Genomic DNA, 26,275 nt, shown 5'->3' on the forward strand with positions numbered 1-26,275 from the left:
CAGCTGTGTTTGCTGGCAGCAGAATGTGGATATTGGGAGAGAAGGAATTCCAAGGAATGGAGTTGCCTTAAGAGGTGAGTGGCTGGCATCTGCAGAGGAACCTTGTCTAATTTTGCTCCTGGTACAAGATCAAACTTTGCAGTAACACAGTTCTCAAAGCAGAATTTGGTTAAGAAATATGAAATAAATTTCCACATGGCTTCCGTTTCAAGTCTTTTATCTTTGTCCTTGATTTATAGCCACAATTCCCATTTCTAAGCAAGGCGAGATTAAGTGAAGCCCAATTTTATGACCCATTTTGCCATGATTGGTAAGCAAATCACATCATGAAGCAAATCTGGCTTCCCCTTGAATGCTTTTTTTTGGGGCGGTTTGCAAATAGCAATCACATGACTTGGGGACGCTGCAATTGTCCTAAATGTTGGTTGCCAAGCACACAAATCTTAATCACAGGACAGGGAACTAAGTGCAAAGACTGGTTGTAAGTAACTTTTCAGTGCTGTTATAACTGGTCATTAAACACACAACAGTAACACAGTTGGAAGGGACCTTATACGCAACAGCCGTCTGTAAATCCACATTTCATGGTCTATATCCATAGTCATATATATACATTAACAAATATGCAGTAACATAAATATGTGATAACATCCATCATATAACACGTTGTCTTCCATTATGGTGTCGATTATATAACCATCAAGTAAAAAATATATACCCATCTGTTTTCCTTTCGCATATACACCATATTTCACCCAATTTTAAATGACAGTCCATCTTTCGTCTTTCTTCTCCCTCCTTCCTTCCCTTCCCTTCTCCCCTCCACTTCTCTCTCCTTCCCTCTTTCCTTCTTCTCTCCTCCCCTCTCCTTCTCCTCTCCCCTCTCTACTTCCCTCTCCTCCCTTTTCCTCTCCTCCTCTCCCTTCTCTGCTTCCCTCTCCTTCCCTTTCTCCTACTCCTCTCCTCCCATCCCTCTTTCCTTTCCCCTCTCAGATCACGTAGTTTCAAGAGAGTTGTGAAAACCTGGGCCAGGGTGTTAGGAAAGCCCATGCGTTTACTAATTACAGGTAGTCCTTGACTTTCGACCACAATTGAGCCCAAAATTTCTGTTGTTGAGTGAGACCTTTTGTTAAGTGAATTTTGCCCCATTTTATGACCTTTCTTGCCTCGGTTGTTAAGTGAATCTGGCTTCCCCATTGACTTTGCTTGTCAAAAGGTCACAAAAAGAGAGCACATTATCTTGGCACACTGCAATTGTCATAAATGTGAACCAGTTGCCAAACCTCTGAATTTTAATCCCATCATCATGGGAATGCTGGAAAGGTTATAACTGAAAAACTAGTCACATTTTTCAGTGCTGTTGTAACTTTGGTCATTAAACTGTTGTAAGTCGAGGACTACTTGTATTAATATTTTTCATGCTTATAAGTTACCCAAAGTGGTGCCCAAATCAGTGGCCATAAAACAAAAATAAAAATAAAAATTATAAGTAACTAATCAGTTCACCTGTTATTTCAACATTCCAATTAAGGCGTTTAATGCACCTTTCAGATTTGAATGAACTAAATACAATCTTTGATTGGTGGATTTTTTTTTAGGTATCTTTGATTTTGGGGTGAATTAAATACAATTTGGCTTTATAGCTAAACCGAGCATACCCTGTGCATGAAAATGATCTGGTTGTTTAGACTTCGCTTGTGATAATAGTTTGAAAGGACCCCCAGGGGAATATCTTTTATTTCTGTGGCATCAGTATATATCTTTTTCTCAAACTAAATTGCTGTCTTCTTGATGCAGTTCGATCAATACATTCGCTCGGCCTTTGGTTAAGATCAAATGTCAAAAGCAGGGCAATGTTTTATTGTGCAGAAACACAGGTAAGGCTAATGCATTCTGTTGTAATTGTGTTTTGCATTGTGATGTCTTGGCTGTGGGAAATCTTGTTAGTTTTAAGACTTCAATAACTGCATAACTCTTGCAGCTTTGCAGAAATGCCAGTGTAAAAAAATGAGCTCTGCATAGATTTCACCTAATATTAAGTCCCGTTTTCTGCCTGCAAATTTATTTATTAATCAGATTTATATAGTTGCCCATCTCCCCTCAAAGGGAACTCTGGATGGTGCACAACAATAAACAAAACAGTCAATATAAAACCAATAAAAAGCTTTAAAAGTCACAGTGATTCCTTTTCTTTCTTGAGGTCAATAGGAAAAATGCAGAATAAATATTTTTATTGATTTAAAACTCTATCTGTATCATTCTTCCATTCAAAGAAATGACAGTCACAGAGAAAACACATTAGAAATAATTTGGGGCTGGAATCTCCAATGTTGAGGGAGAAATATTTTTAAAAATGGGTTGGGAGAACTGAACCAGACATAATTAAAAATACTAGGGTACATTTTCTTTAGTAACCCAACACAGTTGTATTTCTGGACTATCGTCACACTTGGATATTCTATTTTCACTACCAATAATCCGGTTAGTTTTTCTTCTCTGAAACTATTCTTCACCATAAAAATATACCTTACATACATATAGATGAAAGAAGATTCTATCTGACATATATAGATAGATAGAGCTGAAAGGCAAAAGGGATGCAGTACGCCCCCTCCCACATGCTGGCGTAGACCAGGTGTCTCAATAGAAAAACATTAATCTCTCCCCTGGCTCAAGCTGATGAAGGAAGGAGAACTTGTGGCTCAGAGGTTAATACAACTGTCTAACATGCAGGCAGCCTAAGTTTGAATCCAAGTAAAAATATGACTAGCTGATGAGAGCTAAATAGCTTGAAATAGATCTATAGTAGTTTCCCTTTATTTCTTTATCAGTGAAATATAAAATGGTATAAAATGGTTTGTCGTGAATGTGACTGCTTGAGGGCTCCTGGATTGGATCTGAAAGGCAAAAGGGATGCAGTACACCTCCCTCCCACATGCTGGGGTAGACCAAGTGTCTGCATTTCTGGGATGGCCTTGGAAATTTGGCATCTCAGCTAAGTGCTGAGATCAGTAGATTGCTTAATAAGGCTGCAGGTTTTTTTAAATGATGAATTTTGTAGTATGATGAAGCTCCTATGTTAAAATGTAGAAACAGCATGGCACTACCTCACTCCTTCTCCTCTTCCACCCCTCCAAAAAAGGAGAATATTGCTAAATGATAAAATCTTTATCCAGAGCCCATAAAATATTGAAATTCTTCCATCAAGAGATTAGGAATAACAATATGCCCACAGTGGTGAATGATATTCGGTGAATGATATTCTGATGACTCTCACCCTGGTCACTGACAATAAAGATTTGAATTTGAATTTAAGGCCCTTTTATTTTACTTATTCTTTTATTTCTCTTTCTTTGCAGGGACAACTCTCTGCCCCTTTCCTGAATGCCAGAATGCTGCCTTTCTATCCAAAAATCAAAACAACAGCGAAAAGTTTATCAAAAACCCATTGGACTCTGTGCCTGTACAAGCGGTCCTCCAGGCCGCCAGGGGGCCGCCACGAGAGGCGCCAGTCCGCCTCGCTTGCTTGCCTCTTCTAGACCGACCTTTGTAGTTCCTTTCCCAAGATCCTTTGCTCCCTTTCCAACCGGCAGCTGCCAAGATGGTGAGAGGGGAGACGGTGCAATCCGGGGCCATCCGTGGCGGCGGCGGCGCTGGGAGGGAAATGCGGGGCGGTCTCGGGGGCGTCCGGGAGGGGTGTCGGTAGGCCCGTCGGTAGAATCGATCCTAACGGCCGGCCTGGCCTGTTCCGGGGGATGAGGAGGGTGCCCCGTTTTTTTCCCCCCGCCGCAGTAATGGCTGCGGTGGGGGAGGCTGCGTGGGAAAAGCTGGGCCGTGCGGGCTCTGGAGGCTTACGGGGGCTTTAAGGGGCCATATCTGGGACTGTGAGGGGCGGGGGTCCTCCGCCCCTCCGTTTTGGAGGAGGAAAAGAGGCATCGCTTTGGACCTGCCTGCCTGCCTCCCCCCCCTCCTTTTGCTGCTTGAAAAGCTGCTTGGCAGGCAGAGATCCAACAGGTAAAGATTCCTTTCCCATCGCCCTTAAAACCCATTTTTTCAAGCAAGCCGGGCTGGCTTAAGAAGAAATTTTTAAATGTTTTAATTGGTAGTGAGTTTTAACTGGGCCAAATTTATATATCTTTTAATTGTTTTTTAATATTTGTACTGCATGTTTTTTAATTCTGGCTGTACACCGCCCTGAGTCCTCAGGGAGAAGGGCGGTATAGAAATTCAATAATAAATAAACAAACAAACAAACATAAATAAATAAATAAACTGATGCATCTGCATGGGAAGAGGGTCAACTAGCTCTGTGTCTTTTGCCGTGGGATACTCACCCGCAGTGTGAAATGGTAAATTGGAATCAGAATAGAACTGGAAGGGACCCTGGAGGTCATCTAGTCCAACCCCCTGCTCAAGAAAACCCTGTACCGTTTCACAGAGGTGGCTGTCCAGTCTCGTCTTAAAAACCTCCAGTGCTCAATCTATCAGAATAGCGCTGGAAGGGACCCTGGAGGTCATCTAGTCCAACCCCCTGCTCAAGCAAGGGACCCTGTATCGTTTCACAGAGGTGACTGCCCAATCTCTTTAAAACCTCCAGTGTTGAAGCACCCACAACTTCTGAAGGCAAACTATTTTACTGGTTAATTAATAATCCTTCGATAGTTTTTGGGACTTAACACACCTGCCTTTTCTAGCCTGGCTTGTCACTGTGTGTGAATGGTAATGCCGGGTTGCCTAACTCTGTTTATATGGCCTGGGGGATAAAAGCAGCAGAATTTTTAACTGTTTTGTTTCTCAACTTTCCCTGCCATACACTTTGGGGTCAGGTGTTGCATTCAGCCTTATAAACTGTAGTTTGTAGCCAAAAGCAGTCCAATCCTATCATGATTTAGTGCAACTTGTCATCAGGTACAGCTGGGGTTCAAAACCATAAACACTTTAAAACAATTAATCCCTTTTAATAATTTAAGCAATACAGCCAAAAGACGAATGGAGGTAGATGGAAGCATTTCGTATTGACTCATCAGTACCTTAGAAAAATATTTTTTTTCTAAAAATTGCAGACTTAGGAAAGAAACGCTATATTCCAGTTTGTCATCCACAAAAGCAGAATTTTTTTTTTTTAATTTGATTTATATGCCACCCTTCTCCAGAGACTCAGGGCGGCTTACAATGTGCTCAGCAATAGCCTTCCGAGCCAATTTCCGAGGCTTTTCACTCCCAAGGACTTTACAAGGGGAGGTGAAGCCTGGAAGATACTGGTTTGGTCCATCCCTGGTTTCAAATTTCTCGGGGCTTATGCAAAATTCGAAAGGTTTCATTCCTTGATGTGCTCATTTGTTTGTTTGTTTCAATCTCCTTAGGGACGCGTCCGTACCAAGACGGTGAAAAAAGCGGCACGGGTGATCATTGAAAAATATTATACTCGCCTGGGAAATGACTTCCACACAAACAAGCGAGTGTGTGAGGAAATCGCCATCATCCCTAGCAAGAAACTGCGGAACAAAATCGCTGGGTAGGAATTGTTGCTGATGGGACTTCATGCGGTCATTCTAAATCTGGATTCTGCTCATTAAGCAGCAGCACCTGCATCGAAAGTGATTTTGGTCTTATTTGTGGCCTGGTCATTGATAATGCAGGGAAAGCATTCTTGAGAGCATTTCCCGTGTTTGGCGGATTCCTTTATTTCCTACCAAACCCTGAGCTTTTCAGACATTATGGAAAACTGGGTGGTTCAAACAGACGTTATAGCTTTGTTCAGCTTTGGCATTGTCCTATACTTGAAACTTTTAAGGCTAAGCTTTGTTGAGTCAGTTCAGAGCTTACTGAGATTTTTGCTTAATTGCCTGATGGTTTTTAGGGGGAGAAAAAAAATCACAGTGTAATATACTAAACACCCCACCCCGTTCTTCTCCACAGGTATGTCACCCATTTGATGAAACGCATTCAGAGAGGGCCAGTCAGAGGTATCTCTATCAAACTACAAGAAGAGGAAAGAGAAAGAAGGGATAACTACGTCCCAGAGGTAAGTTTTATATCTCAGATGAGCTTCATAGAGGTTTCATGTCTTAAATTTAAATAAAAGCATATTCAGGTCTATAGTGCAAAAAAGGACATGCAAAAAAGTGTGAAAAACATACGTTTTTCACTTTTGTGGCCATTACACCATCCCCATGGTTACATAATCAAAATTCAACTGCTTGGCAACGGACTCCTATTTATGACGGTTGCAGTGTCCCGGGGTCATGTGGTCCCCTTTTGTGACCATTTTGCCAAAGTCAACGGGGAAACCAGAGTCGCGTAACAACCGTGTCGCTAACTTAACAACTGCAGTGATTCGCTTAAAAAACTTTGGCAAGAAAGGTGGTGAAATTGGGACAAAATTCATTTAACAAACGTCTCCCTTAGCAACAGAAATTTGGGGCTCTGTAATGCAGAGGTGGGGTTTTTTTTTGTCCTGCATGTCTGTCTCCAGGAGGGACGATGAGCTGAGCCTGCATTCGAAAGTGATGAAGGCCTTCACCTGTGGCCTTTGTCATTGATAGTGCAGGCAGAGAATGCCTGAAAGCATTTCCCGTGTTTGGGGGGCCTCTTGCCATCTCCTTCAAACCCTGAGCTTTTCAGACACGGGTTTCATTTAGCCCATTCTTGATTTTGGAAGTCTTAATCAGGGTTTTGATTGCTTTTTTTCCTCATGAACAGAAGGGCATTCTTGCTGTACTATATCCTGCTGTGTTCCAAAACAATGCATTTGCCTTTCTGTGTGGCTTATCCCTTGACAGAAAGATTTGTAGAATATTGTTCATATAGTCTTGATTTCTTTCTGTTCTGATGATTTACAAAGTAATAGGCTTGCTGTGGTAGGATCCTGACTATTTAAAGCTGTAGTTGTTTAGCCCTAAAGACAATAGCCAAGCCAGGTAAAATTACTCTACTTTTATTAAGGTCAAAATTAAGATAATGAACAAAAATGACAGGAAGTAAAACCAAAAAAAAACAAAACCTGTAATTTAGAATAATTCTAAATTATTTTTTTTAGAATAAATTTAGGAGATATTTTCAGGTGCTCAAAAGATATTTTGGATTATTTATCTACCTGAATCCGGTGCTGTCCTGATACAACTCCTTAGATATACCCTGTTTTTCCCCCAAATAAGTCATCCCCTGATAATAAGCCCAATCGGGCTTTTGAGCACATGGCAATAAGGCCAAGTGCTTATTTCAGGGTTCAAAAAAATATAAGACAGGGTCTTATTTTTGGGGAAACATGGTATTTAGGAAATTAAGTCTAATTGAAGTCTCTATTTTGTAACTGCTAGTTTGGTGTTTGTTTTTGTTTGTTTGTCATTCCTGAGTGACTAAAAGTTGGAGGTCATTTTTTTCCTGTAATAGTATTTAAGTGGGAGGAGAAGAGCCATAATACTTTGTTTGCAATCTACTTTGGCAAATGTGGGCAGAAAATTACCTTTTGAGCAGCTTCCATGGGAGGTATTTTGCATGTTCTCTGAGACCCCAAATTTCACTCAGTGGTGGAAATGCTATTCTGTTAAGTTTCTAAATTTGGGGCTCCAGAATTATTAAGAAGTATTTGCAGTTACTAGCTATAGGTACATTTTGTTCTTAAAGCTTTGCAGGTTGGAATATCTGAGAATAAAGGATACCCCAAATGAATATATAACCTTATTGAGGAGCTGTTTGGATTTGATGCCCAGTGCTTCACTCTTTAACAGTAGTTTTTATGGAGAACAGATTTATTCTGATATTGTGTGTCAGCCTTCCTCAACATATTTCCCTCTTCCAAAAGTTTTAGGATTAGGGGGCCTCATCATTCCTGTCCATCAGGACTATTGATACCAACTGATGTTCCTGAAAATGGTCCCCAAAATATCCGAAGGGCAACAGGTTAGGGAAGGCTGTAAACATGCCAGAGTTGAATCTGCAGATAGTTTTGGCTGATGCTTTTAACTCCTTTTCTTGCTCATATTTCTTGAAGCATCTTGCTGACAATCTCAGGCTGCTTGGAGGGAGGGGGTTTATGATAAATGTATACATCACACAGTGGCTGTTTTGACTCATAATTCTTTGATTTCTCTTACAACCAAGTCAATCGTTGCCTCTTTCTCCTTCAGGTCTCTGCCCTGGATCAGGAGATCATTGAAGTGGATCCAGATACCAAGGAAATGTTGAAATTGCTGGTAAGTAGGGCATTGGCATGGCTGCCCACAGAATTGCTTTTCTGTAGCCAAGTGGCTGTTTTGTTTTTTTTTTGTTTTTAAATTGGCTGTTGATGTGAGGGTCTGAAGATTAAGTGAAAATAAAATAGCCAGGGGAGTCAGTGTGGTGGGGTGATAAAGAGCACCAAACTGAGTGACCGTGAGTTCTAGTTCTACCTTGGCGTGAAGCCAGCTGGGTAACTTCAGGCCAGTCCCACCCTTGCACACTTAGGAAGAAGGAAATGGCAAACCACTTCCGAAAATGTTGCCAATAAAACTGCATGAACTTATCCAGGCAGTCATCGGGAGTCAAGACATGAAGATGCCCTCCGCCCCGCCCTCCCAAAAAAGTCACCCCACTTGGTAGTAGTTCTGAAAGGTTGGGGGGGGGAAACAATATTGATGTAGCATGGTGTTTAAAAGCCAGGCAGATATAGGGGATAAAGCAAACAAAAATTCTTTGCAAATCTCTAGAATACTTGAATACATGATTGCAAAAGCTTCCATTTGTTTTTGCACACCGAGGAATTTGAGCCTCAAAGATCACCCAAATGGTTTCAAGTAGATAATTTAGCCTTTTCAGCTCTTCTTGCCCAGGGATCTACTTATCTCGGCTCTCTTCTATTCGCAGGACTTTGGCAGCCTGTCCAACCTGCAGGTCACACAGCCCACCGTAGGGATGAACTTCAAAACTCCAAGAGGTGCCATCTAAAGCCATTTCCATATTGTCACTTTTACAATAAATATATAGAAACAACAGTTTAACTTGTTATCATTTCAAATACCTGTGTCTTCTAGGTAAGTGTTGTATACACCGACTCTTCATGTACAATAAAATAAGAATTTGGTTGTGTTCCTGTATCAGCTAAGCAATGTTTGTAATTAACTTTGATTTGTTGATTAAGTCAGTATTGGTTAGATATAATGCAGCAAATCCACAACCAAGCAAATCCTATTCATAGGCTTTTAGAATATATATATCTTGGGGTTCCCCCAAGGCTCTCAGCTGCTTTTTGCATGCTGAGGAATTGCATGCTGGGGAATTCTGGGAGTTTGAAGTCCACAAGTTTTAAAGTGGCAATGGTTAGACACCCCTGCTTTATCTAATGCAGAGGTCTTCAAACTTGGCAGCTTTAAGACTTGTGGATTTCAACTCCCAGAATTCTCCAGCCAGCATAGAATAGCTGGCTGGAGAATTCTGGGAGTTGAAGTCCACAAGTCTTAAAGCTGCCAAGTTTGAAGACCTCTGATCTAATGCTTTGCAAAATAAAGACCCACAGTGTCTATTGCACTCCTATGGCCAAAATTCATAAAATGGTTATAAAATTCTAATTATAGGACTGTCAATTTTTTTCTTGAGAAGCACTCCTGTCAATCAAGATGCTTTAGTATTATTAAAGGCACTCAAACTGACTGCTTAAGGATTTGCTAAAAGGATTTTGCCCAGGATCAACACCAAACTGATTGAATTTTTCTTTTCACCCTTTTTTTGAAGATAGGAACAACCCCGACTGTAATCCCTTTACTAATTTTCAGGCACACTCTGCCTGTGCTCCATGATTTTTCAGAGGTAATGGAGAAGACTGCTGTGTCCCCAGCTTCTCAAAAATATGTGCCCCTTATCCAGTGGTGGGATTCAAGTAATTTAACAACCGGTTCTCTGCCCTAATGATTTCTTCCAACAACAAGTTTGCCAAACTGTTCAGAAAATTAACAACCGGTTCTCCCGAAGTGGTGAAAACTGGCTGAATCCCACCACTGCCCTTATCTCATAATTCACAAAGACAACTTGTCAAACATCTACCTATAGAAGATAAGTAGGATCTTATCAAGAGATTAATACATAGTTTTAGCAGAGATTAAAGTAACATCTCTCTGGTCCTGTACTAGGACAGCACTTACTTACTTGGCTTCCTCCAGATGTGCAGATGTTATTTTCCAGAATTCTCAGCGGTGGCCCTGCATCCTGGAAGTTGCCCATTCAGGCAAGCAAGCAGTGTGACCAACCGTGACCCCTCTACCCCCACCCCCAGCCATTTAATCTCACCCCAGAGAGGAAGGCTGTGACATGGGGATAACAGTTGAATTCTCTGGAGACAGAATTAGTATGTTTCAGCATGTGTTTGAGGAACAATGGACAATACTAAAGATTTTATTTGCCACTTGTATAACAACTCAGCACCCAAGTTATGCAAAGTTTTAATCCAGCTTCAACATTTACAGAATGAAAGTGACACACAAAAACCAGGTACTAAAACATCTGGACAAAGAAAAGGGAATATCTGCCTCTACCTAGGATCGAACTCACAGCCTCCTGATTGAGGCGAAAGCTCCACCTCTAGGTCACCACATCACTCATAACATTAATATGGTCCATTAAAAATTAATCTTGTTCCACATATTCGAAGCACTTTGGGGGGAGGGGGTTGTCTCTGAGTGAATTCCTCAATGAGATCTGCTTTCAGGTGTACCCAGACTAAGGATTCACACGGCTGCTGCCCGGTGGGTCCTTTGATGAGCGTTGAGGTGCGTGCTTCTGCTGAAGCTCTTCCCACACTGCGAGCAGGTGTACGGTTTCTCCCCCGTGTGCGTCCTCTGATGGGAAGTGAGGCTGGAGCTGACCCGGAAGCTCTTCCCACACACCATGCACTGATAGGGTTTTTCTCCCGTGTGAATCCTCTGATGGGTGTTGAGATCCGAACTCCGTCGGAAACTCATCTCGCAATCCAGGCACTTGTAGGGCTTCTCCCCCGTGTGGATCCTTTCGTGGTACGTGAGGCTGGTGCTCAAACAGAAGCTAATCCCGCACTCTAAGCATTTGTAAGGTTTCTCCCCCGTGTGCGTCCTCTGGTGGTACGTAAGGTTCGTGCTCACGCAAAAGCTCTTGCCGCACTCCAAGCACTTGTAGGGTTTCTCCCCCGTGTGAATGCGCTGGTGGGAAGTGAGGCTGGTGCTCACCCGGAAGCTCTTCCCGCACTCCAAGCACTTGTAAGGTTTCTCGCCCGTGTGAATCCTCTGGTGAGAAATGAGGCTCGTGCTCAAGCTGAAGCCGATGCCACACGCCAAACACTTGTACGGTTTCTCCCCGCGATGCGTCCTCTGATGATACGCCATGCTGGTGCTGGAACTGTAGCTCTTGCCGCACTCCGAGCACTTGTAGGGTCTCTCTCCAGTGTGGCTCCTCTGGTGACTGGTGAGGCTGGTCATGGCGCTGAAGCTTTTGCTGCACTGGGAGCATTTATAGGGCTTCTCCTGCGTGTGCATCCTTCGATGGGCGCTGAGGTGCGCGTTCAAACTGAAACTCCTTCCGCACTTCTCGCATTTAAACGGCTGCTCCTTGACGTAGCTGGTGCAATGAGCTATGAGGTTGGAGTCCGAATGGAAACTCTTCTGGCGCTGAAGGAAGGAATTCATTTCATTCCCTTTGTTGTTTTTTCCCAGACTGGCAAGCTGACCAGGAGGATCTTTGGCCAGAGAGGGAGATGCGCTTTTCCTCATCTGCTTTAATTGGGTTTTCTTTCTCTGAGGCTCCCTTTTCTTACCTCCCTTCGTTTCTCCGTCCAAAACACACGATTCTTCTTTATTCTCCATCTCTGAACTGCCAACTTCTGTAATGAAAACAGGAAAATAATACTTCGGATTTGTCTACCGTTTGCGATTTCCGCTGTTCTTTTTTTATTTCAAAGACTAGCTGTACCCGGCCACGCGTTGCTGTGGCCCAGTCTGGTGCTTCCGCTGGGCTAAAAGAGCGAGGCTGAAGTTCCAAACTCTCTACGAACATTTGGTGGGCATGGCCAACTCAACGGCACTCACTTTCATCAGTCATATGACAGCCTCCGAGCCATGCCTACGCAGCTGGTGATTACGGCAGAGAACCGGTTGCTAAAAAACAATGGGAACCACAAAATCCTCCCTGCGTCCCCCCCTCTCTTTATATCTCTCTATGTCTCTCTCTCTCCCCATCTGTATCTCTCTCTCCCCCCCTCTGTATTTCTCTATGTGTCTCTCTCTCCCCCTCTATATCTGTCTCTCTTCCCCCCTCTCCCCCCGTCTCTCTCCCCACCTCTATGTCTCTCTCCCCCCTCTGTATCTCTCTATGTCTTTCTCCCTCTCTGTATCTCTGTCTCTCCCCCCTCTGTATCTCTCTCCCCCTCTCTCTGTATCTGTCTCTCTCCCCGTCTCTCTGTATGTCTCTCTCCCCCACTGTATCTGTCTCTCTCTCTCCCTCTCTGTATCTCTATGTCTCTCTCTCCCACACTCTCTCTCTGTATCTCTCTCTCTCCCCTCCCCCCCGTCTCTCTGTATTTCTCTATGTATCTCTCTCCCTCTCTCTGTTTATCTCTGTCTCTGTCCTGGCCTCTTCTGCATCCTCCGCCATCGCCCTTACCTTTTCAGTCCAGGCCTTCGCAGCTCTCCACACCACAGCATGTTATGTTAACAATATATTTGTTTCTACTCTCCTACCTATCTTAAGCTAGAGCCCATTACTTTAATTTACAACTATTTATATTTTATAGAATTATGAATTTCTATATCTAAGTTTCTGTCGCTATGTTTGTAGCCCTATATTTTTCTTATCTGGTTTTGAGCTCTTTAAATCTTTCCAATCGAATCCAGTTAATCTTTAATACAGGTAGCCCTTAATTTACAACCACAACTGAAACCAAAATCTACGGTTGCTAAGTGAGAAATTTCTTAAGTGAGTTTTGCCCCATTTTACCACTTTTTTTTGTTGCCACATTTGTTAAGTGAATCACAGCAGTTGTTAAATTAGTAACCCTGTTGTTAAGTGAATCTGGTTTCTCCATTGACTTTGCTTGTCAGAAGGTTGCAAAAAGTGATCACATGACCCAGGAACAGTGCAACCGTCATAAATGTAAGTCAGTTGTCAAGCAGCTGAATGTAAATCACATGACCATGGGGATGCTGCAATGGTCATAAGCATGAAAAACGGCAATAAGTCACTTTTTTCAGTACTGTTGTAACTTGGAATGGTCAGTAAATGAATTGTTGCAAGTCGAGGACTACCTGAGTCTTCTGTATCTGGACTGCTGATATTTTTTTGTTGATATATTTTGGAATTATATCTAGTGAAAAATTTGTGATTTAATTTTCAAAATTCATGTTCATTTTTTTTCATGGCATTGCCAAGATTTGTTACTAAGTGATTTATCTATCCTGGAAATTATTGATGGAGTGACATTTCATAACCAGTCTGCTTTTCCCCAAAATTTCCTTCATCTGTGCTTCCTATAAGGATTCAGGTATATATGTGCAAATGCCCATTTTTAGACATTTCATTCAGTAAAAACACAACTGCAGCTGTGGTGTAGTATGTTTCCTCAGAGAACAGAGCAACAATTTTTCTAGCATTTTTAAACACGTAAATGTATGTGCTACCTGAGTCTTCTGTATCTGGACTGCTGATATTTTTTTGTTGATATATTTTGGAATTATACCTAGTGAAAAATTTGTGATTTAATTTTCAAAATTCATGTGGTAAAATGTTGGTGTTGGTTTTACGTCCAGCAGGTGGCGCTGTTTTTCAATGTTTGTCAATGTCTTTCAATGTTTTCCAATGTTTTTCATGTTTTTACCTGTCACAGGTGTGACATGTATATAATATAGGTATATAAAACACACCCGTAGTCGAATGCAACGTTGTGTCAAAATTTGAAAGCAATCGGTGAAGAACTTTCGGAGATGTGTGGTTATGTACAAATGGACATTTACATTTTCATTTATATAGATAAGGGGTCATTATTTTATAATAATGCCACCATCAGAATAATTTCAGATGTCACACTATCAATCTTTGAGTTTTTATGTTTTGGCAGGCAAAATTTACAATATCTCTTCTTTTCTCTCTCTTTTAATAAAAATAATAGAGCAGGAATTCTTCACTGGTATCATTTATGGGCCATTCAGAAACGTCAGAAAAAGTGCTTCTTAAATCCCAATTTCTGAGATTTCATGATAGTTCTTACTGTTGAATAATTGAATGAGCTGACATTCGATTATTGTAACCAATGACTGCAGAATTGCATTACTAGGAAAAACAAATGTTTTAATTAGCCATGCCGTATAATCTTTTGGTACGCCAAAAGAAAGAAATGTGAAGTAGTCATGAAACAGCTTGTGCAAAGCATTCTGATTCTTAAACCTCAGAAAATTGGGAGACTTACCGATAGGGCTCATAACCCCACAGTTCTCTTCCATAACTAGACGGTTAAGAACTCTGCTCAAGATTCAGCAAAATTCACATCTCTGCAACGCACAACTTTCTCAAAATGCAAGTGACTCTTAAAAAAAAGAAAAAGGAAGATGGTCACTGACTTATATACAAAATATGCATCCGTAACATATGAAGCAGCTTTGGGAGAAACATCAGGTTCTCTTCTGTATGATTTAAACCATGGAGGAAGGAACAAGCTTGGCCCCTTTAAGACCTGTGGACTTCAGCTCCCAGAATTCCCCAGCCGAGCCATCCTGGAGTTCTGGGAACTGAAGACTTAAAGTGACCAAGGTTGGGCGTGCATGGTTTATTTATTTTTTTAAGTTTTGTTTTAATACAAACATTTCATCATTCATTAAACAGTGTGTCGTCTGGGTACAAATTTTTTGTGCCATAACAGTTTAAACGTACCACTGTATTATTTATATTAATACAAATACATAATACTTCACATATCTATTATTGTAACATTTCTCTTCTTAACTTATTTAATTTTATAATACCTTGTTTTCCTGTTTATTCTCTTAACCATTGATGAAATAAATCCCATATATTATAGTTAGTCAAGATTCTTCCTTTTCTTTAATTGCAAGAGTTAAATCTGTTCATTTCTGCACATTCTAATATTTTGGGCATGCTTGATTTTAAACCTCCAGGAACAGCCTCCATCAGAATTGCTATGCAAAGGGGAGACCGAGGGGAGGCAGCTTTTCTGGCCACGTTTCAAGGCCCCCTTATTTGTTGGTTCGATTTATATGCCGCCCTTTTCTGGAGACTCAGAGTGGCTTACAATGCGTTAAGCAACAGCCTTCATACTTTTGTATATACCTGCTTAGTAGGGTTCCCCCCCCCCAGCAGTGTTCTATTTTATACAAAGTCAGCTTATTGCCCCCACAAACCAGGTCCTCATTTTACCTACCTCGGAAGGATGGAAGGCTGAGTCAACCTTGAGCCTGGTGAGATTTGAACTTGCAGTAATTGCAGGCAGCTCAGTGCTAATTAACAGTGCTAATTATTGTAACATTTCTCTTCTTAAGTCATTGAATTTTATAATACCTTGCTTTCCTATTTAATTCTCTTAACCATTGATGAAATAAACCCCATATATTATAGTCAGTCAGGATTCTTCCTTTTCTTTAATTGCAAGGGTTGAACCTGTTCATTTCTGCACATGTGCAGGGCATGTGCAAGGCATGGAAGGCTGAGTCAACCTTGAGCGGGGTGATATTTGAACTCGCAGTAATTGCAGGCAGGCAAAGTGCTAATTAACAGTGCTAATTATTGTAACATTTCTCTTCTTTTTGTGCCATAACAGTTTAAACGTACCACTGTATTCATTATTTATATTAATACAAGTACATAATACTTCACATATCTATTATTGTAACATTTCTCTTCTTAACTCATTGAATTTTATAATACCTTGCTTTCCTATTTAATTCTCTTAACCATTGATGAAATAAATCCCATATATTATAGTCAGCCTTTTCTTTAATTGCAAGGGTTGAACCTGTTCATTTCTGCACATGTGCAGGGCATGTGCAAGGCGTGGAAGGCTGAGATTTGAACTCGCAGTAATTGCAGGCAGCTGGTGCTAGTTAACAGCGCTTTAGTCTGCTACGCCACCAAGGCTCTTTCCCTTCTCCCCCCACCCCCACCCACGAAACAATACAGGGTTAACCTGAAAAGCCCCTCTGCCCCCCCCAATCCCCCCATAAGGGCTACAGCCTGGGGTGGGGGGTCTCCTCCACCTCCTGGGCCGCCTCCCCTGCCGCCCCAGGCCGCCCTTCTCCCCCCCAGAAGCCCCGGGGCTCACCAGCAGCAGCTCCGACCCTGCAGAAGCGGCCGTGCAACTGCCTCCCTTACACCTCCCCCCTCCCACAAACCACCTGCTGGGAGGAGCCCGTATCCTAGAGAGGCTCCTCCCCTTTCTTCTTCCTTGTTGCCTTCTCTTCCTCTCTAGGAACTCAGCAGTCGCTGGTTTTAACCCGTGCCGCAGCAAAACCCAGCTCACGCTTTCGAGGCAAGGCGCCTCCCTGCAGCGGGAAGGAAGGGGGGGGAAATATCTTGCTGCGGGGGGGGGTTATTTCTCCCCCCCCCATGAGAAGCAGAAGATGCACTCAGCGGTGCAACCTCCCGTTTGCATGTCTTTGCAGTTTGCATGCTTGCCTGGCCACGCCCGCCCAGCGGTGCCCAGATGTTTTCGCCTGCATCCTGGTTGGGCCGCTTGCAAAAAGGGCGGCGGGGAGGGAGGGAGAGGGGGGGGCGATCCGTTTTGGTGGCTTTGCAAGGGTTAAACGAAACGAGCCAACCTCCTAGAGAGGAAGCGAATTGGGGCAGGAAAGTGGAGTTTGGGGAGGGGGGGTCCTTCCCTTGCAAGCGATCCTCCCGCCCAGGGCTCTTCCTGCTCCGCCTTTTCCAAGGGGGGTGGGGGGGTTGGTGGGTGGGGAAACGAAGGGGGAGGGGGAGTGGCCTTTTTTTTCCTCCCCCTGCTCGAGAGCTTTGCATTGCAGAGCCTCTTGGGGGGAACAATTGGGTGAGTTTGCAGCCCCCTGCCCCGTAGCTTTGCAGAGTGCGGGCTCTTCCCAGGGCTGCAGAGACGGTGGGTGGTGGGATTCCCTCGCCCGGGAGGGGAAATGCCCAGGCTCGAACCTCCCCTCCCTCCCCCCCTTTACAAAGAAGCAAAACCAAAAGGGCAGGGCGGGGTCTGCTGGTGGGGAGGGGGCTCTTCGTCCTGCTGTCCTGGCGCTTCCTTCCTTCTTTTTGCAGAGCCAAAAGGGGAGGGGGGAGGTCAGCATCCAGGTATTGTTCAACGAGAGAGAGAGAGAGAACAATGAAGGCAGGTAGGGGAGCCCTTCCCTTCCCCTGCCACGCGTGGGGGGGGGGCATTGCATCCCCCCTCTCTCTTGTGCATGGGGTGAGGTGGGGGAGGCTCTTTAAAGAGCAAATGTCCCATGGAAAGAACCCGCCAGGGGGATGCCTGTTTTGTATGGGGAGTGGGTGGGAGGTGGGCTGCCATTCGTTTTTGCAGCTCTTCTGTCTTAAGGCAGCCCACCGTAGTCTATCTTGGATCCTGTAGAAAAGTACAGGTAGTGTTTGACTTACGACGGCAATCGAGTTCGCCAACATTTCTGTTGCTAAGCGAGACGGTTGTTAAGTGAGTTTTGCCCCGTTGGATGACTATCCTATGTCACCGTTGTTAAGTGAAGCGTTGCATGCATTTAGTAACAGTCGTTAAGTGAATCTGGCCATTGGAGGTCACAAAAGGGCATCCTATGACCTCCGGTAACACTGCAACCGCCATAAATCTAAGCCAGTTGCCAAACTTCCAAATTTTGATCATGTGACCATGAGGACGGTGCAACGGTTGTTAAGTGTGAGAAACGATCATAAAGTCACTTTTTCCAGTGCCATTGTACTGGAACAGCCACTAAAGGAATGGTTGAAAGCTTCAAACTGTCACTAAATGAATGGTTGAACATTGAATGTAATCTTGTTTAGAGGGGAAAGGGGGTTGCAATCACTCTGTGAAGGCAGATGGGAAGTTGTGTGGTTTTGGACTAAGGCAAAGTCTCGCCCTTAAAACTGGATCACATCTTTGGAGGATGCTGGCTGGGGAATTCTGGGAGTTGAAGTCCGCAAAAGTCTTAAAAAGTTTCCAAGGTTGGACCATCCCTTTTTTTACAGGATAAAACGGTTTGAGAGTTTGCCTTGTTGTCTCCCAGTGCTGAGAGCCCTTTACTCCATCCTACAAAATCCTTTGGGAATGAGTGCTGTGTGGCGTACCTAATAAATAAATGAAAAGATGAAAAAATTGGATGTATAAAAGGGAGAGGCTCGTTCAGCAGGGATTTCCTCTGGTTCCTTGAGAGCCACCCAACCTTGGCTGGGAAAATGCTGGAAGAAGAAAGAAGAACTTTGCAATGACACTACATGGTCTTGACTTTGCAGAACTTGGTAGCCATCATCAATCAGAGCCATCATTGCCTTGGCGGCTTGTAATTGACAGCCTAGGAAGGCCGTCTGTCCTGTTCGGGAAAATATCTCAAGGATGGATGAGCAAAATACAGCTGGCCCAGAAGCTGGAAGGGACCCTGAGACCATCAAGTCAGGGAGCAGTGGAGAAAACTGGGGGCTCCGTCCGGAGGTCCATCGTCAGTGTTTCCGGCAGTTCCACTACCAGGATGCCAAGGGGCCTCGAGAGGTCTGTAAGAAGCTCCACGATCTCTGCCATCTGTGGCTCAGACCAGAGCAACACACCAAGAACCAGATTTTGGACATGCTCATCCTGGAGCAATTCTTAGCTGTCATTCCTCCGGAGATGCAGAGGTGGGTCCGGGAATGTGGAGCAGAGACCAGTTCCCAAGCTGTAGCCCTGGCTGAAATTTTCCTCTTGACCCAGGCCGAGGACAAGAAACAAGAAGAACAGCAGGTAAAACGTTTGGTCCTGATCCAAGGGGCCTTCTCCCCAATTGCTCAGAACTTTCTGGTTATCTTTTTCTGCGTTTGTACATGTGGTGGGGTTCCTAACCATGTCACACACACACACACACACATACCCTTTGTTCTACGTTTCAGTATACAGAATCGGGCCCCAACTTTCCTGAACTATTCAAGACCTCCTCAGATGCCCGACAGAGCGCTCTGCGAAGGTGGATGAAACATGAAAGTGACGGAACGTCCATCCTACAAGGTAAGGATCAACAGGTTGCTTCTCTCTCTTCTTGAGGATTCTAAAGATCTACCATATTTTTCGGAGTATAAGACACACTTTTTCCCTAAAAGAGGGTGAAAATTTGGGTGCGTCTTATACACCGAATGTAGCCAAAAATGCAAGGCACAGAGGAGGCGATGGTCTGTGACAATCCCTGCTGCCTGGAACAGCTGATTGGGGGTATTCCGGGAGGCTGATCCACCCACCAATCAGCTGCTCGTGCTGAATCAGGCTGCAATAATGTGCTGAAGCTGATGGTTGTTCGCTGTTTGCTGCAAGGACTGTCAAGAGTTTGCAGCAGCAATCACATTCAGAAAGCACACACAAGTAACTGATTCAGAAGGATTCAATAACTTCTCTTTATATATAATATAACAAATGAAGTAAATATACAATACCAAAAGCAGGTTTTCCAACGTGGTAGTAAATACAAGCAAAACACAAGCAGAGGAGAGGAGTTTCAGTTTTAGTTTCAGAGATCAGCACAGCATGCAGCTTTAGAACAGTTGAGCTAAGCCACGCCCAGGCTTTTTTGCTGTCTCCTTCCTTGTTGCTTACACAGCAAATACTATTTCAGTTTACAAACAGCCCTCAACTCTATCACAGTGTTCCTTATACTCTGGATCATCTTATACTCTGAAAAATATTGTACTTTTATAGGTCTTCTGAGTCAAAGATAGATCTCCAATTGTTTTACAGTAAGAGTGAAAAACGGCCCTAAGTCCCTTTTTTTCAGTGCCGTTGTAAGTTTGAACAGTCACTAAATGAACTGTTTTGTAAGTCAAGGACTGCCTGTGTTATTACCTTTGGTTTCTTCCAGGAGATGGAATGATGTCGGTGATACGTGCCCAGTCAACCTCTCTTCTTTGTGGCGGAGCAGACATAACAGCTGCACAACAGTCTCAGGTAGGGGGAAAAGGTTGTTTTGTGGGGGGAGAGAGAGAAAGAGAGACAATTGCAAGTGGATAACTTTGATTCTTCGCTCAGCCTCCCCGCCTGTCCCTCTTATGCTTCATATCTGTTGGAGGTCTGTGTTTTAGGAAGATCTTGCATTGGGGCCTGCAGAGATTTGGAATGTGGGAATGACTTTGAGGAAGGAGAAGAAATGCTGAGGACCTTCTACCGCTGCACCATAGAGAGTATTTTAACTTACTGCACCTGTGTATGGTTTGCCAATTGCACAGTGGCGGATAGGACAGCGCTCCAGAGGGTCAACGTCATTGCTCAGAGGATTGGTTGCCCTCTTCCCCTCCTTGGAAGAGCTTTATAGCTCCCGCTGCCTTAAGAAAGCTCAAAATGTTTTTAAAGATCCATCTCATCCTGGGCATCTTTTTTTTGTTTTGAACTATTACCATCTGGCAGACGGTACAGGATAATAAAAACAAGGACAAATAGGCTGAAAAACAGCTTCTGTCCCAGAGCAGTAACTATGTTGAATTCTACTGTAGAGTGCAATATTAATGCCATATCAGGTGTTTTCAATTCAGTTGTACAGCATGTGAAGGATGTGTGTTTATGTTTTATTTTTATAGTTATAATGTACACTGAAGATGGCATTTAATTTCCTTGCATTCCTTGCAATGACAATCAAGTAAAGTAAAAAGTAAACTAAATGCTGCCTAGGGAACAATCCGATAAAAGGAAGAGGAGCCCACAGCTGCATAACAGGAAGAAAGTAAAGTACAGGTAGTCCTCAAATTATGACAAATGAGCCCCAAATTTCTGTTGTTGAGTGAGTTTTACTCCATGTTGTTACTTTTCTTGCCATGGAGTTGTTAAGTCCTTACATGGTTGTTAAGTGAATGTGGCTTCCACATTGACTTTGCTTGTCAGAAGGTCGCAAAAGGAGGGGTTACATAATCTTGGGACCCTGCAACGGTCATAAATATGAATCAGTTGCCAATCGTCTGAATTTTCATCACATGGGGATGCTACAGTGGTCATAATTGTGAAAAACAGTCATAAGTCACTTTTTTCTCAGTGCCGTTGTAACTTTAAACAGTCACTCAATGAACTGTTGTAAGTCGAGGACAACCTGTACAAGATTCTGTTAACACAGCCTTACAATAAAAGTAGGATTTAATTCATATGGTTGTGTTTCCTTGTCTGGTTCACTTGGGAGGGCTAAGATGTAAGTCTCAAATCTCCCACAGTCACATTTCACAGTCTGATATATTAGAGCTGATCCTATTTCAGTTTCTTTCTCGGTCCCTTAGGCAGGTGTTGTGGCCCACCAGCAGATTTGGACAGTGAGGAGATTGGGGAGGAACGTGGGCCAGTCCTGGAGTCTGGGGAAGGCTCGGACGAGGGCTCTGAGTTGGAGGCAGAGAGGGGGCCAAGGCCATCTGGTAGTTCTTTGCTGCCTCCGGAGTCTCCGGAGTCTGACAGCAGTGAGGCAGAAGAACAGTGTGAGCCTGTTCCTAGTGTGCGCAAGCACAGAGCTGCCAGAAGACATGAACAGTTAAGAAAACAGGGTCGACTTGGAAGTAAGGCTTGGAGATAATTGGCCCCTCCCATAAGACATAAAAGAGGAGCGAATGGATCGTGAGCTTTTGCAGGAAGCAATTAGTTCATCTGGTCGGTTCAAGCTTTGGAAAGTTCTGTTTGACTCTGTGCCAAGTTTTGCCTTGCCCTGCGTTTGGCAATTAGTTCTCTGGCAGCATTCCAAGGGAGATAAGGTGGGTGCTTGTAAACACTCCCCTGAAAGACTGTTTGAGAAGCCTTTCGGACTTGGAATGACAATAATTCACAGCCGTATGAATTAAAGAGGTTTGCTGGAACTAAGATTATGCTGTATACTTTCTAAGGAAGCCTAGGTCAGAACAGCAGGTGAGGCCTTCTCCTCCTGTTATCTGTTCATTCCCTAGGCAGCATCTCTTCCCCTCGTTCCTCCATGTTATTCCCACAGACCAATACAGGATCCTAATCATGATTCCACCTCGCTGGTAAATTAGCCATTGAATTTTGCTAGCGACACAATTTTCTGTTCTTCTTTTCAGGGCACAGTGACAACTGAGGATGTGGCAGTCCAGGTCACTGAGAAAGAAGGGATTCTGCCAGATCCTGACCAGAAAGGTTTCCGCAAGCAAGCCGTGGAGCAAGATGGCGGACTAATGGCTGCCTTTGGTAAGCTGCTCTCTTTCACCCATTATGAAATCATACCGTGTTTACCAACATGGAAGACAATCCTGAATTGCAGCTTGTGTTAACTGGATTTGGTTAGTGCCTCTTGTTTCCCAAAAGAGCTTTTACTAGCTTCCTGTGTTCACTGCAGAAGCCGATAAGTGGGCAGTCGAGAGAAAAGGAGACTCATTGGTGGGGCTGCCAGAAGGAGATGGCATTAAAAAGAGGGAGAAACAGAGGAGAAAATCTGTACCGAATCGGAAAAGGATGATGGAGCTGAATGAGTGCCCCGCTTCCCAGAGCAGCAACTTCCATCAAAATGCAGTCCAAGAAAAAATAGAGAAAATGAATAGTAAGTGCCAAATGCTGGGTCACTGCTTATTTAGCAATAGCATTTAGACTTATATACCGCTTCACAGTGCTTTCCAGCCCTCTAAGCAGTTTACAGAGTCAGCATCTTGGCCCCCAACAATCTGGGTCCTCCTTTTACCGACCTCAGAGGGATGGAAGGCTGAGTCTACCTCGAGCCAGTTAGAATCGAACTCCTGGAGTGAGCAGTGAGTTAGCCTGCAGTACTGCATTCTAACCACTGTGTCATCATGGCTCTGGTGTTTAAATCTGGTGTTAAGAAGATGTTTACAATTCTTTGGGTAGAAAGCATATATATGTATAGCATGTGAAAGGAGTTCCTTTTAATGTTCTGGTTTTACTGAGCATGAAATGCCATAAATGAGTGATGGATGGGGGTGGGTGGGTTTGAAAGACAAGATGGCAGCTATGGCAGCTATGGCAGGCCCCCAAGAACCAAGAACGACCCCTGGAGTTGTTCTGAATAGTTTCTTTATTGCTATTTGCCTACAGACAGAATCTTGCCAGACTAAAGCACTAATATCTGCATAACTAGAGATATATCTTGTGAACTCTTAGGAGGGGTCTGTTTCAGGGGTAAAATGCTACCAGTTCGGACCGGTTCGCCCGAACCAGTAGTAAAAAATGCTACCCATTCAGGCGAACCAGTAGTAAAAAAAAATGCTATCAGTGCAGCCCAACTGGTATTTCCGATGATCAGCTGTGCCACATGATTTATATTTGCTAGAAAGCAGGGAATTCTGCTTTATAGCGAATCTAAATCACGCAGCACAGCTGTTTGCCCCCTCCTCACTGTTCTACTTACCTTTAAAGACTCAGAAAAGGCTTCTTAATTCTCCTTTTTCAGCACTGCACGGTAGTGCCTGCAGTGTGCATGTGCGCAAAGTACGCATTTGGTGCATATTGCACTTGTGCACGCCAAGCGAACCAGTAGCAAAGCGAACCGGTAGCAAACTTCAGAGCATTTCACCCCTAGTCTGTTTTGACCTTCTTCCTGCCTACCAGGCATTCCAAGCTCTGCTTGACCTCTGGGAGGGAGCCCCTCCCTCTTGGGAATCCAGACTACACTCCATCACATCATCTACTTATAGAGTATAATTTTTAAAAAATGTTTTAAAAAATGTCTTTGCTTACGAGCAGGTGCTGAATTATCCTTTTTTTACTTCTCGTCTTCTTTGTAGTTGCAAAAATAAGCGAGCCAGCCCGTAAAAGACAAAGGACGTATCTGTTCCATAAAGAATGGGAGGAACGGTACTGTTTCATGGACGTGAACGGCAAATCGGTGTGCTTAATCTGCTCATCCACGGTCGCGGTGGCCAAGAAGCACAATGTGCAGCGGCACTTTGAGAGAAACCATGGCACGTTCACCAAAAACTACCCCCTCGATTCCGAGCTTCGCAAAATGAAAGTGAAAGAGATGAAGTCCAAGTTTGCCTCCCAGCTGACCGTCTACACCAAACCCGTGGTCCACTCCAAGAACACCACCATCGCCTCTTTCAAAATCGCCAGTTTGCTGGTTAAACGAAACAAACCCTTCGAGGACGGCGAGCTGCTGAAAGAGGTGTTCCTGACAGCGGCCGACTCGATTTTCGAAGGCTTCTCCAATAAGAAAGAGATCATGACCGCCATACAAAAACTCCAGTTGTCCGGGAACACCGTTTCTCGTAGAATCCAATCCATCTCAAACGATTTGGAGTACCAGCTGCAAAGCGACCTGCAGAAGTGTCTCTGGTTTTCCCTGCAGCTGGACGAGTCCACCGACATAACCGACACATCCCAACTGGCCATGATTGTCAGGCTCGTCTTTAGCGATCTGGCGGTAAAGGAAGAGCTCCTCAAAATCCTGTCTTTGAAAGGGAAAACGAGGGGCGAGGATATCTTCCTGACATTCAGAAACTACGCCACCGAAACCAACCTCCCTCTTCATAAACTGTCTTCCATCACGACCGACGGGGCGCCAGCCATGGTGGGCAGCATGGACGGGTTCATTGCTCACTGCCAAAAGGACGAAACTTTCCCGAAGTTTATTTCGTATCACTGCATTATCCACCAAGAGGCACTGTGTGCCAAAGTGCTGCAGTTCAAACACGTCATGGACGTGGTTACAAAAATCATAAACTCCATCCGCGGCGTCTCTTTGCAGCATCGGCTCTTTAAAGCCCTCCTGAAGGATGTGGACGCGGAATACGGGGACCTGATCTTGCACACAGAGGTCAGGTGGCTCAGCAAAGGTAAAGTCCTTGCCAGGTTTTTAACCCTGAGGGATGAAATAAAGGCGTTTTTAAAAACTAAAGACCAGTACGTGGAACAGCTGGATGACCGGTTCTGGTTGGTGGATTTAGCTTTCCTTGCTGACTTGATGCAAGAACTCAACAGTTTGAATATTGAGCTGCATCGAAATGATAAGCATCTTTCCGGCATGATCTCTTCGGTCCACTCCTTCAAAGGCAAACTGAGGTTGTGGAAGTCGCACCTGCAGGTGAAGTCCCTCCTTCCCTTCCCTTCCATGAAGCAAGTGGTCGGGGACAGCGACTTCAACAACGCGCCCTTTGTGGGTTACCTCGAGACTTTGGAGGAACAATTCCACGCCCGTTTCCAGCAGTTCACCAGCATCGAGCCGGTGGTGTCCTTCTTTGAAAACCCGTTCAGTCCGATCGATGTCGCGGAGACAGCCGTGGCCATCGGGGAACTGTGCCAGGCCTTGGTGGAAGAGGTCGAGATGGAGATTGTGGGCCTTCAGAACGACATCATTCTCAAATCCAACTCGAGCCATGCCAACTTTTGGAACCTGGTGGACGCCCAAAAATTCCCTCTGTTGAGGAAGACGGCTGCCAAGATCAAGTCTTACTTTGGGCCCACTTACCAGTGCGAGTCCGTCTTCTCGACACGGAGATTTATCAAGTCAAAGAACAGAACTCGGATGACGGACAAACACCTGGATGACTGTTTGCGAGTGGCAATCTCTTCCTACACTCCCAATTATAACCGGCTTGCCGACGGCATGCAGTGCCAAGCCTCTCACTAATCCGGAGCTGTGCTGTGAAACTTGGCCAACGTGTGGCTGTTTTGCACAAATCAGTAGCTTGTGTAGAGCAGACTTCACCTTGCCAATTTTTCTATTTTCTATTCTGTGTTCCATCGAATGGTAGAGATACTAGGCTTAAATGTATACCGATTTATTTGTACTGTGAATATAATTATGTACTGGTAGTCTAGGGATAATGTTGAGTTATACACCTACCTGCTCTCTCTACTATGCAAATAAATACTCTTTTATATGTGGAATCATCTGTTACCAGCAAATGTGTCATGATGGGACCAGGGATAACATTGGAGGTGCAAAGTGTGTTACATCACATATAGACACTTCCTTAAGTGTCCCAAGTTCCCATCATAAAGGTATACATCATAAATAGTTTTATTGACTATTTGTTTCTGCCCCTTTCTTCCCGATTGATGGCAGAACGCCGGCAAGGCACCAAGCCGAAGCTGGTAGATCTGGCAGGGGCTGTTTTGAACATTTGCCTTTTTAAACTAATCTCTCTATTTCAGTCTTTAAAATAGAGTTTTAATATCTTTCGCCTCTCAGCATCCTAGGAACTTTGCTGTTCTCAACAATTG

At 44.0% G+C, this 26,275-nt stretch overlaps 3 protein-coding genes and 2 non-coding genes across 6 annotated transcripts; 4 read left to right on the forward strand and 1 right to left on the reverse strand.

The window, feature by feature from the left end:
- The first annotated feature begins 3,535 nt into the window (after positions 1-3,535).
- RPS17 (ribosomal protein S17) lies at positions 3,536-8,972 on the forward strand. Its single transcript, XM_070953442.1, has 5 exons — positions 3,536-3,604; positions 5,364-5,515; positions 5,920-6,025; positions 8,130-8,195; positions 8,845-8,972. The coding sequence occupies exons 1-5, from the start codon at positions 3,602-3,604 to the stop codon at positions 8,923-8,925; spliced, it is 408 nt and encodes a 135-aa protein (XP_070809543.1). The 5' UTR covers positions 3,536-3,601; the 3' UTR covers positions 8,926-8,972.
- On the forward strand, positions 5,585-5,715 carry LOC139324226 (small nucleolar RNA SNORA71). The gene has a single exon (XR_011601062.1). It is a non-coding gene; the product is annotated as a small nucleolar RNA SNORA71 (small nucleolar RNA).
- On the forward strand, positions 6,493-6,627 carry LOC139324225 (small nucleolar RNA SNORA71). Its single transcript, XR_011601061.1, has one exon. It is a non-coding gene; the product is annotated as a small nucleolar RNA SNORA71 (small nucleolar RNA).
- Positions 8,973-10,355: 1,383 nt separating the features above from the next.
- Positions 10,356-16,343, reverse strand: LOC139324011 (zinc finger protein 180-like). Its single transcript, XM_070953632.1, has 3 exons — positions 16,265-16,343; positions 14,399-14,515; positions 10,356-11,821 (listed from the first exon to the last, which is right to left on the reverse strand). Exons 2-3 carry the CDS (start codon positions 14,430-14,432, stop codon positions 10,698-10,700), a joined length of 1,158 nt encoding a protein of 385 aa, XP_070809733.1. The 5' UTR covers positions 14,433-14,515; positions 16,265-16,343; the 3' UTR covers positions 10,356-10,697.
- Positions 16,344-16,921: 578 nt separating this feature from the next.
- On the forward strand, positions 16,922-25,889 carry LOC139324185 (protein FAM200C-like). Of its 2 annotated transcripts, XM_070953897.1 has the most exons (7): positions 16,922-16,984; positions 18,136-18,880; positions 19,027-19,141; positions 19,983-20,068; positions 22,162-22,288; positions 22,437-22,637; positions 23,836-25,889. In XM_070953897.1, the coding sequence occupies exons 2-7, from the start codon at positions 18,500-18,502 to the stop codon at positions 25,677-25,679; spliced, it is 2,754 nt and encodes a 917-aa protein (XP_070809998.1). In that variant the 5' UTR covers positions 16,922-16,984; positions 18,136-18,499; the 3' UTR covers positions 25,680-25,889. The 2 variants fall into 2 exon arrangements, with proteins under 2 accessions (XP_070809998.1, XP_070809997.1); XM_070953896.1 differs by lacking the exon at positions 16,922-16,984 and having other exon boundaries at positions 17,968-18,880.
- Positions 25,890-26,275: the final 386 nt, after the last annotated feature.

This window comes from Pituophis catenifer, unplaced genomic scaffold (genome assembly GCF_029215685.1).
Source record: "Pituophis catenifer annectens isolate HBS135680 unplaced genomic scaffold, rPitCat1.0.hap2 SCAF_14, whole genome shotgun sequence".
NCBI classification, from domain to species: domain Eukaryota; kingdom Metazoa; phylum Chordata; class Lepidosauria; order Squamata; family Colubridae; genus Pituophis; species Pituophis catenifer.

Excerpts from the sequence above, each read along its gene's own strand:
- RPS17 (XM_070953442.1), top strand. Across the intron at positions 6,026-8,129 it reads GGGATAACTACGTCCCAGAG|GTCTCTGCCCTGGATCAGGA; the intron begins GTAAGTTTTATA and ends TTTCTCCTTCAG. Across the intron at positions 8,196-8,844 it reads AGGAAATGTTGAAATTGCTG|GACTTTGGCAGCCTGTCCAA; the intron begins GTAAGTAGGGCA and ends TTCTATTCGCAG.
- LOC139324011 (XM_070953632.1), bottom strand. The coding sequence starts at position 14,432 with ATGGAAGAGAACTGTGGGGTTATGAGCCCTATCG. Across the intron at positions 11,822-14,398 it reads TGGGGTTATGAGCCCTATCG|AAGTTGGCAGTTCAGAGATG; the intron begins GTAAGTCTCCCA and ends TTTTCATTACAG.
- LOC139324185 (XM_070953897.1), top strand. The coding sequence starts at position 18,500 with ATGGATGAGCAAAATACAGCTGGCCCAGAAGCTGGAAGGGACCCTGAG. Across the intron at positions 20,069-22,161 it reads CAGCTGCACAACAGTCTCAG|GGCACAGTGACAACTGAGGA; the intron begins GTAGGGGGAAAA and ends TCTTCTTTTCAG. Across the intron at positions 22,638-23,835 it reads AAAAATAGAGAAAATGAATA|TTGCAAAAATAAGCGAGCCA; the intron begins GTAAGTGCCAAA and ends TCTTCTTTGTAG.